The sequence below is a fragment of the Glycine max genome, chromosome 19, assembly GCF_000004515.6.
Source record: "Glycine max cultivar Williams 82 chromosome 19, Glycine_max_v4.0, whole genome shotgun sequence".
Taxonomy (NCBI): Eukaryota; Viridiplantae; Streptophyta; class Magnoliopsida; order Fabales; family Fabaceae; genus Glycine; species Glycine max.
This window is the reverse complement of record NC_038255.2, coordinates 35,215,943-35,227,189: the sequence shown is the minus strand read 5'-3', so window position 1 is coordinate 35,227,189 and position 11,247 is coordinate 35,215,943. Positions and strand designations below refer to the sequence as shown.

The following is an 11,247-nucleotide window of genomic DNA, read 5'->3' as shown; positions in this document are numbered from 1 at the left end:
GACCCAGAAGAGGTTGATGATTTCTTGATGGTTGGCTCTGGAAGAGCCAGTCTGGCTCCTTTGCCTGTACTCCTTCCTCTCCTTAGGGAGATTCCCGATGCCTTAGGAGGCATTACCACTTTTTTGTAAGAATTCACGGGTAAGGTAGTCAGGTAATGAGTTTGAGGTGCCCTTGATGTATTCTATGTCAAAATCAAAGACACTTAGAATTGCTTGCCATCTTGCAAAAATTTGTTTTGAGGCAAGGTTTTTAACATCTTTTTGTAAAATATCTTTGGCTGATTTACAATCAACCCTGATTAGAAATTTTTGGTTTAATAAATCCGATTGAAATTTGGAAATGCACAAAACAATTGCTAAAACTTCTTTTTTAACAGTTGAATATTTTAATTGTGCAGGATTCCAATGTTTTGATGTATATGCAATGACATGATCTTAGCCATGGACTCTTTGTTTAAGGATGCCACCATAACCTATGTCTAAAGCATCAGTTTCGACGATTTTAAATGCCTGTGGAATAGGAAGATACAGTCATTTAATGGATTGGACTTTGACTTTGATTTCTTTAACTGTTTGTGTATGGAGGTCAGACCAGGGAGGCGGATTTTTCTTCAGCCTATCATGCAATGGCTTGACAATATTGTTTAAATAGGGGACAAATTCTCCTACGTAATTTAGACAACCTAGAAATCTTTGTAACTGGGTTTTGTCTAAGATTTGGTTGGGGAATTTGCTAGCAAACTCTATTGACTTTTCGATTGGAATGATTGTACCTTGACATATATTGTGACCAAGGAATCAAATTCGAGTTTGGAAAAGATTGATTTTTGATTTGGAGATTGCCAAACCATTCTGTTTGATGATATGGATGAAGGTCTGGAGATGTTTCAAATGTTGGTCAATGTTTTGGGAAAAGATTAAAACATCATCTATGTAGACAATGACAAATTTTGAATAGGGATTAAAAATATCATTCATAATTTTTTGAAATTCTGAAGGGGCATTCTTCAGTCCGAATGGCATCACATTCCATTCATATTGCCCGAAAGGTACAATAAACGCTGTTTTGTACCTATCTGATTCTTGGATTTGGATTTGCCAAAATCCAGATTTCATATCAAATTTTGAAAATATCTTTGCAGAATTTAATCTGTTAAGTAAATCTTTTTTGTTTGGAATAGGATATCTAATCCATTGTAATGCTTGATTTAGTGGTTTGTAATTTATGACTAAGCGGGGTGTTCCACGCTCAATCTTAGATTGTTTGTTGACATAAAAAGCCGCACAAGACCATGGGCTTTTGCTTTTTCGAATTAGGCCTTTATCAAGCAAATCCTTGATTTCCTTTTGACAGTATTGAAGAAGTTCTTCATTCATTTGGATTGGTCTGGCTTTTGTGGGAATTTGTTTTTCCCTAAAGTCTTTCTCATTAGGGAGATCAACAATATGCTTCTTTCTGTCCCAAAATGCATGTGGCAATTCAGAACAGACGGTCGATTCAATATGATTTAATAAAGATTGAATTTTTTCTTTTACTTGGGGTTTTCCCAGTTGTATCTGAATATTATTAAAAGATACTTCTTCTTTTAAGAAGTTAATTTGATTAATCTTATTTTCTATAAGATTTATATTTCTGGAAATTGATTTAGTAGAAAAATTAAATATAATTTTTCTTCCTAAATAATTTGTGGTTATTCCTTCATTAGATATTTGGATGGGAAACAGGGCTCTAATGAAGGGCGTTCCTAAGATTACTTCATTCTTAAGGTTTTTTACCAGAAGAAAGTTTGTGTTAATCTTAAGACCTTGGTTTTCAATGATTGCATTTGATAGCTTAAAATTAATTTTTAATTTTGAGTCGTTTGCCGTACTTAATTTTTCTGAGGTTTTTTCAAAGAATTTTGTAGGAATTAATCCTTCTAAAATGTAGTTTGAATCAACCCCTGTGTCAAATAGGGCCATTGTTTCTAAAACGAAATCATTAATAATTATTTTTATGTTTATGTAAATTTTTTGGATTTTAATCTTGTTGATTAATCCCATAAACATATCATCTTCTAAATTTTCTGGTTGGTTTTCCTCACTATTGTTGGCACTTTCAGAATCACTATCTTCCTCAATATGAGAAAGAATGATCTGATGAATTTCTTGTTGTTGAAAAGTTCTTTTACTTCTCTTTTTAGATTGTTTATCTCTGTTTGGAGATCTTAGATTGTCGTTGGTTTGGTTGAAGAATTTTCTAATCTCTTGAGTATGTTACTTACATCAAATTTGTTGTTTGTGATAAAATCCTTTTGTCTAGGTTTTACCTCTAATGTTTTCTTGAGTTTTTCCAGGAAAACCTTCTTTTCCTGGGGTCAGGTATGGAATTGATTGCTTCAAACAAGAGATCTTGTTCTCTCGTTAGAGTATTGATTTGCCCATCATCATCATCTGTTGATGATAGTTGGTCATCTTGTTGGATTAGGTTTAGGTTTTCATTAGAAAGCACGGAGGATGAAGTTTTTGTTTCTTCCTCTGAGGTTTCTATAAGCAAATTGTTTATTTGCTCTTCAATTGCGGGTTCTAGGTTAAGGTTTCTTAACTTCTTTTTTAGTCTACAATATTTGCTGATGTGGCCTTGTTTTCCACAATTGTAGCACATTATTTTTTATTTTGTTTTTTGTTTAGGATTTTCCATTTCTCTACTGGTTGATGGTTTGTGTGAGTATCTCCTCCTTGGAAATCTCTTTGTATTGACCGGTTTATTCTCATGGATTTCTTTTCTAGAGGATTGTTTTTTCTTTTGCTTTGGACAGGTCGGTAGATCAAATTGTTCGCAGAAAGAACCTAAATCTTTCTTTGTTTGAGCCTTTTCTTTGTCTAATTGCCTCTGAATTTTGTCATCCTGACAAATTTTTAAGGCTACCTTTTGGACATAAGAAATTAATTGACCATAGCTTAAACTTTCATATGGAATATCTCCATTGGCATATTGACTACGGATTTTATCTCTAACCTTGTCTCCTAATGATCTGGGAAGACCGGCTAGAAATTTTTCTTTCCAAAAAGGTTGTTGACTATCTTCTCTTGTGTAAACCCTAGTTAGGAAAGTATCTCTATACCACCTAAAATCCGCTAAGGTTCTACACTTAAAGATTTGACAGTAATTCTGCAGACCTATCTTTCCACAAGGATGGGTCTCCAATGAAATGTTGGGCTATTGTAAAAATTAATGTGTTAACAGCGTCAGGAATCTCTTTATCATCGTCATTAGTAATGACTTTTCCATTGAGATCCGTCTTAACTGCGCTGTAAATTTTTTATTTCTCTTCGTTAGTGAGATAATTATCCCACCATCCTTTCAGTTGTCCAGAAAATCCTGCCACTAAGATATCTATAATGGTCTCTTCTAAACATTCATGGGAGGTTTGGTAAGCCGTAGCTACCATGGTCATATATTGGAGTGTATTCATGATGTTATACTCCGTTTGTGCATCTATGTTCCATTCATAGATGTTGTTTGCACTAAAACTTTTAAAATTGTTTTAACCTCTTTCTTCTAATAGAAGGTCAGGGGCAGTTGGACGTTGATAATATAATTTGGAAGGTGTTTTCCAATGTTTGGAATTAATTGGATTTATATTCTTTTCTGACACTGATCCTATATCAGTTGTGTTATCTGAGTTTTGGTCACTATCTTCATTAATAAAATTAATTAATTTGGAGGTACTTCTTGTTACCATTTTGGAAGTATTTTCCGAGGCTTGGGGAGTATCTGGAATGACCTTAAGTAAACTACCAATCTTGTTTAGTAATTCACTATGGTTGTCACCTACGCCTTCAATTAAGGATTTAGTTTTTCTAAGTTCCCTAATTTTTCGTTTAGCCTTCTCACTAACTTTGAAAGGTTTGAATAAAGGTTTTTCAATGGGGATGCTTGGCGAAGCTTCCTCAATTGATTTTTGTTTAGGAACTACCTTGGTTTTTATGGTTTCTCCTAAAGCTTGTAAATATTTATTGGTATAATTTGCCTGTTCCATTAGGCTCTTAATGTCTTTAGAGGTTACTTCCTCGTTAACATCTTTTGTCTTGAATGGAATTGCCATGACAGGTTTATTGTTACTGTCTTTGATATTTGGTAGTTGATATTGTGTTGCGGGAGGTAATTCCGATTGGATTAACTCACCATCCTTCACTTGCCAATTTGTTATGACATTTGTTGTTGAATCACCTATGATGTCTTGTTTCCAAGGGTAATCTATATCCTTTCTGATGGCATAAGCATGAAACCAATCAAAGAAAAAGACATTAATTTTGACTCTTTCGACAAATTCGTAGAACTTGTCTTGGATTTGTTTTCTGTTTGTACCCTTGTAATGTTGGAAAAACCATCTCCTTTGAGGTTCATTCTCCGGAGAATAAAAATCTTTCCTAAGGGTTTCCTTATCAATGCTAAAGTTGTCAGATAACATCATAAGGTTCCATAGAAGAGTATGTTGGGGATTGGATCGACTTTTGGTCGTCCTCTTGTTCTTGGTTGTAAGTTGTTCTAGGTATGCTAGAAGTAGTGTCTAATCCTTGGAGGTTTACAGTAGGGAACTGGTTATGTGACTCAGATCTGGTTAGTCCTACTGGAATTGAACGGGTTCTAACCGAAAAAGACCTTCTGGCTGACTCATATTTAGACCTAGAGGCTTCTATCCTTAATGAAAAAGAATTTCTCCTATTGAAGGTTATCTCTACCTTTCCGGAGTTATCTTGCTTAATATGCTCTATGGTTGGAGCGGGTCGAGGAACAGACAGTGTGGCCTTATCCATAACCCATCTTTCGGGAAGAGTTACTTCATCCCATTTTATTTTTCTCGGGAGAGAAATATTAGCCTTTGTCATATCAGTGATAAACAAAGTTGTTTCTCCTTTTTGAGGTTTTAATAGGACTCTAGATGCACAAGTATTCATGACCTTGTACTGGATCCTATAAATTAAGGCTGCTGGGATTGATCCTTCTTTCATGTCAAGGCCATGAAAGTGGATGTTTAAGAACAGAGAGTCAAGAATGTTTCTGTCTATCAGACTCACTGTTTTGTTTGGATAACAATTAAAATATATTGGACCTTGTCCTAGGCTGGTTTCGACTGTTCCAATTAGGGAGTCTTCAAATTGATTATGCCTAATATCTCTTAGACACATTAAAACTGCTGCATCTATGCCCATATCAATTAAGGGCTTGATGGCTACTTGTACACAACCGATGTGTAGATATTTATACTTACGACTATGTTCATAAATTGAATTTTTTGAAAGTAAATGAAATTCTTCCCCTATATCTTGTCCTAGAGGAATATTGTTTTCTACTGTTTTGATTATGTAATCAAAGTTGTGTTTGTCCTTAATTGTTTCAGGAACGTATAGTTGATCCTGAGGGATTTCTGGAATGTTCCAGTCATCCATGTTTTGATTGATATCTTCGAATCGGACTTCCTCATCGAAGAGATTGTGTTTTGGGGCGACCTCTTGGGTCTGGTTATCTTGATCATTTAATAAATTGGAGTTTCTTGAAGAAGATGATGAGGAGGAATTTGATCGAAAAGAGATACAGGAAAAAGATCGTAATAGTCTAGACATGATTATAACATTATCTAATATCTTTGTCTTCATTTGGTTCCATAGAAATATTTCCATAAGGCTATATGTTACAGAACTTCTTGGATCTGAACAAATGAAAAAGATTTTTTTTTTACAGACAATATAGTTTGAACACTACTCCTATAACCACCAGTATATTATGTCTCAATATTTTATTTGAACAATACACCTTAGTCTTATTGTCCTTTCTCAATCACGGGACTTACTGCTACAATATCATTTAATTAAAATATCAGATTGTTGTGCTTCTAGAAAAATACTGTTCAAACATATATATATATATATATGAAACGATTACGGAAAAAAATTATGTAAAATGGTATGATAATTCGATATAAACAATATCGGAAGTTGAGGTTAGAATGACAATTGTGTGGACTAACTAGAGTGTTCAAGATGCGCTTTGTCATTGGCAATGTCATTTTTTTATTTATTCTTTTTCATGACTTAATTTACTAATCATTGGAAGAAAAAATATTGTATTTGCTGGCGAGCTGTTTAGATTTTAGTAAAAAAAATTCACCCAAAAAGACATTATTAAAAAAAGTAAGTATGAATATTTCTCAAAGTAAGCATATAAATTTTTTAACATTTGTGTTTGATAATTCTTTAGTTTTTTAAAACTACACCCAAAAATACAAATTGCTAACATGCTTTTCTAAATAAAAAAATTTGTACGTGAGTAATGATTTGTAAATATACACTTAAGTTTTTTTTTAGAAGAATTATAGTGAAAATTCTACCTTTAAATTTTTTATAATATACTCAAAAGTGCATATTATTAATAAGTTTTTTTAAAAATTAATGTTAACTTATGTTCACAAACTCCTTCTTTTAAATGCAATTCTTTAAATAATTAAAATATTTAATTAGCGATATTAAATAATTTTGAATCAGTACCTTTAAGATTTTTTTAACAACATTTTAAAAAGAAAATACAAAGCTTTATTTTATACGATCAAGAAATACAATAAAAATAATTTTTCTTAAAAAAAAAGAAGAGACAACAATGGACCAACAAGATTTTTAACCCCAAGTCATTGTCTTCCCGTTACGAAAATACTACAAATAAGAGATGGATTTCCTTCTTCAATTATCTTCAAATAATGCAGAGTACTCACGAAAATTTAGTTAACAAAATTGATATTATTAATTAATTTGATATGTATTTTTCTAAAAATATATAGTATGCATTTTGATAATTATCAAACATCATCAATTCAGTTTATCAAATTAATTAACTTAGTTCTTAACTTTGATTACAATAAATTTAATTTATTTGTCAGAGACTAAATTACCCTTATGTATATCAAAATAAAGTATTAAGCCAATTAATAATCATTATAATCAAACATTTAATTTATTTTTATAAGATTAAATATTAAATCAAGTACTAATAGTTACTGAAATTAAAGACTGTTTTTTAGCAGTATTAAAATATTAAATATAACCACAGTTGTTTTTTGGCATTAAATTAAATTTAATAATGACTGTGTTAATCCGAATTAAACTTTTTTTTTTTCTGCAGCATTGAGATTTGAGAAGCATGATCAAAACGCGCGATTGTCTGAGACGCGCGGAGTAGGTTCGTGTCAAGTCTGCATTCGATCTTATCTACATAGTTATCTAAGACCTAGGCATGGCATTTTCGTAGTTTTCCCCGAAAGCATGTGTCATTAATCCGACAATTGTTTTCAATTTGTCGATGCCGTTATCTCCCTCTTTCTCGTAAACACTTTTATTTTTTTAAAATTTTTATCATCATACTCTTCAATGTATGAAATTATTTTAATTTAATCAATATACATAATTACCTTACAAATTTAAGAAAAACTTTCTCATTCAAGGTCCAACAGCAAGATTATCTATCCAAAAAATACTTGTGATGTAGAAAAAGAATTTTTTTTTCTTTTTATGAGGGGTAGTAGTATGCTACAGCTACAGCATATACATAGCAGAGAGTGTAAGAGACTTTTAGCAGAGGGTGAGGCTCACTTAGAAAGCAGTGACAAGGACTGATGCATGTTCACGCACTCAACGGTCAAGATTCTCTCAACATCATCAAAAATCGACGCCTACCCTTTCTCTCTTTTCCATTCCAAACTCCCCCAACCAACCATCCATCCATCCATCCATCGTGATCGTGGTTCACTTTGAGTTAGGATAAGGTAACCATGGTTAAATAAATCTACACTCAACCAATTGTGTTGTGTTTACCTTACTTGGTTGCTTTCACTTCTTCCTCTCTGCTTCTTCTTCTTCCTTGCCCTCTCTCGCTATTGAGCTTTTCTTTTTAACACGGAATATGAGTGACACAAAAGGGTTTTGAGGCTTTCTATCACTCTAAAGCTCTTAGCTCATTCACCTCTTGGGTGGTGTGGTCTATTATGTAAATTACCATTTGTGCAATTTTTTCTCAGATCTATCCAACTTCTCTTTTTTATCCTTTATTCTGTTTGCAAATCGCCATCATCACCATTTGATTTGCAAGACCATAATTTTTCTGCTTTGGTTTTCCCCTCTTCCACATCATTTTTCAATTTTTTTTCCTCTGGGTGTTTTCTTCCTGAGAAAATTTTGTTCTTTTTGGCTACCCTCCAAGCAGATCCTACTTGGGAAAAGTAAAATTTTCAGTTTTTTTTTTATCAGTACCCTCTTTTCAGACCTTACCCTCATGTTCTAGATTTGAAGATATTGTCATTACCTCACTCTTATTTGTGCCAAGATCTGCTCCCCCTTTTTCTTCTTTTAGATCTTGGTCTGTTCCATGATGTAGTAGTACTTCAAAGTTGAGAGCTTTACCTTTCTGGGGTTTTGTTTTATTTATTTTTCATCCTCCCCTTTGGAGTATGAAAATTTTCCTGGAAAATTGGGGAGTTTGGATCACTGAGTGAGAGAAAAGAAGAGAGAAAAAAAAGATGATGAATTATTTCCCCGACGAGGTAATAGAGCACATATTTGACTATGTGGTGTCACACAGTGACAGAAATGCTTTGTCTTTGGTGTGCAAAAGTTGGTACAGAATAGAGAGGTGTACGAGGCAAAGGGTGTTCATAGGGAACTGTTACTCCATCACTCCAGAGAGGTTGATCCAGAGGTTTCCTGGTCTAAAGTCTTTGACTTTGAAGGGAAAGCCTCATTTTGCTGACTTCAGTTTGGTGCCTTATGATTGGGGTGGCTTTGTGCATCCATGGGTTGAGGCACTGGCCAAGAGCAGGGTTGGTTTGGAGGAGCTTAGGCTCAAGAGGATGGTGGTCTCGGATGAGAGCCTGGAGCTACTTTCTCGTTCTTTCACACACTTCAAGTCTTTGGTTCTTGTTAGCTGTGAAGGGTTCTCTACCGATGGCCTTGCTGCTATAGCTGCAAATTGCAGGTGAGAATGAGTTGTTTGTTCGGTTCAATCTTACGTTGTTTGGTTTATGGGTTTTGTTTGTGCAATTTTGATGGTTGTGTTTTGGAGGTTGTATGGTTGAAGGTATATGGTTTTGTCTTTGTCTTCTTGTGCTGCCAAAGTTTGAAGGTTTTTATTTTTGGATGTTTTGAAGTTGATTATTGGATTGTACTCTGTAGCTGCCAGTTTGGGAATAGGAGTTTAATTAGTTGGGCAAAGCGGTTGAATGAATGGCCTTTGAACTTGGATTTTGGTAGATGTCAAGGTTTGTGGGCAATCTAGAGCTCAAGAGGGTCTTGAGAGCTTGATCTGTGTTATTACTTTAGTTTATAGTCAATTTGTGAACTGTTCATGATTAGGAGTTTTTCCTTGAGGCAGTTTCATGCTTCAACATTGTATCTTGTTTTTATGTGTTAAGGATGAATGATGTTGATGATTCTATTCTGCTGATTGAGAATGGCGTGTAGGATGTTCGGTATGTGTTCTTGACTCTCGATGTTGATTGTGTTTAATTGTTTTGAAATGTAGGTTCCTTAGGGAGCTGGATCTGCAAGAAAATGAAGTTGAGGATCACAAAGGCCAATGGCTAAGTTGCTTTCCTGATAACTGCACATCACTTGTTTCTCTTAATTTTGCTTGCCTTAAAGGAGAGGTTAGTTTGGGAGCACTAGAGAGATTTGTGGCCAGATCTCCTAACCTGAAGAGTTTAAAGCTGAATCGTTCGGTGCCCGTTGATGCACTGCAAAGGATAATGATGCGAGCACCTCAACTATCGGATTTGGGTATTGGATCACTTGTCCATGATCCAGAATCGGAGGCCTACATAAAGCTTAAGAATACCATTCTCAAGTGCAAGTCCATAACCAGTTTGTCTGGGTTTTTGGAAGTTGCTCCTCATTGTCTTGCAGCTATATATCCTATTTGCCCGAACTTAACATCTTTGAACTTGAGCTATGCAGCAGGCATTCAGGGAAGTGCTCTGGTAAAACTAATTCATCACTGTGTTAAACTTCAGCGCTTATGGGTAAATCTATCAAATTCAAATCTTTTTTCTGTTATATTTGTTGATTCTTATATTGGTGAATATCAATAAATTTTAGACTTGTGCAGATAATGGATTGCATTGGAGACAAAGGACTAGGTGTTGTAGCTACGACATGTAAAGATTTGCAAGAATTGAGGGTTTTTCCATCTGTTCCCTTTGGGGATCCAGCAGCTGTCACAGAAAAAGGGCTGGTTGCAATATCAATGGGCTGCCCTAAGCTTCACTCGTTACTCTACTTCTGCCACCAGATGACAAATGCTGCACTCATAACAGTGGCTAAGAACTGCCCAAATTTTATTCGATTCAGGTTGTGTATCCTTGATGCAACAAAACCTGACCCTGATACAATGCAGCCACTGGACGAAGGTTTTGGCGCAATTGTGCAGTCTTGCAGGCGACTCAGGCGCCTATCTCTCTCGGGGAAATTGACTGACCAGGTTTTCCTTTACATAGGAATGTATGCTGAGAAACTTGAAATGCTGTCTATTGCATTTGCTGGGGATGGTGACAAGGGAATGCTGTATGTGTTGAATGGATGCAAGAAGCTTAGGAAGCTTGAGATAAGAGACTGCCCTTTTGGCGACATGGCACTTCTGACGGACGTAGGGAAGTATGAAACAATGCGATCCCTTTGGATGTCGTCCTGTGAAGTGACTGTCGGAGCCTGCAAGTTGCTAGCCAAGAAGATGCCAAGGTTGAATGTGGAGATCTTCAATGAAAACGAGCAAGAAGATTGTAGTCTGGAAGATGGGCAGAAGGTAGAGAAGATGTATTTGTATCGTACATTGGCTGGGAAAAGGAAAGATGCACCAGAATATGTATGGACTCTGTAGGTGCATTTTTTAGGTCATTTAATTTCTTGTTATTCAGAAGTTTGTACTTGTTTTTAGGCTGACTGAATTAATGCAATTTTAGCCGGGTGTAGTGTTTTGTAACTTCCTTGCATTTGCTAGTTTTATACATATGTTAGTTTGTCTTTTCTCCTAGATATTATTATTCCATAATGCCACTTTTTATTACGTATATTATTAGAGTATTTTGCTTTTTATCTACTTGTTGGATGCAATATGCAAATGCTTAGATTTTACTCCCAGTTTTATTAATGTTCTTGTCACAGCTGTTGAGTTTTTCTTCATCCATGTTGAACATTTTCTCAGCTGAAATATATATTTTAAGAATTAAA

At 34.7% G+C, this 11,247-nt stretch overlaps 1 protein-coding gene across 1 annotated transcript; it reads left to right on the top strand.

Annotated features, from left to right (window-relative positions):
* Positions 1-7,852: 7,852 nt before the first annotated feature.
* On the top strand, positions 7,853-11,165 carry AFB3A (auxin signaling F-box 3 protein). Its single transcript, NM_001358247.1, has 3 exons — positions 7,853-9,001; positions 9,548-10,043; positions 10,130-11,165. The coding sequence occupies exons 1-3, from the start codon at positions 8,547-8,549 to the stop codon at positions 10,895-10,897; spliced, it is 1,719 nt and encodes a 572-aa protein (NP_001345176.1). The 5' UTR covers positions 7,853-8,546; the 3' UTR covers positions 10,898-11,165.
* Positions 11,166-11,247: the final 82 nt, after the last annotated feature.

Bases quoted from the DNA above. Each gene is read 5' to 3' on its own strand.
- AFB3A (NM_001358247.1), top strand. From the start codon at position 8,547: ATGATGAATTATTTCCCCGACGAGGTAATAGAGCACATATTTGACTAT. The intron at 9,002-9,547 runs GTGAGAATGAGT...TTTGAAATGTAG, and splicing joins GCTATAGCTGCAAATTGCAG to GTTCCTTAGGGAGCTGGATC. The intron at 10,044-10,129 runs GTAAATCTATCA...AGACTTGTGCAG, and splicing joins TTAAACTTCAGCGCTTATGG to ATAATGGATTGCATTGGAGA.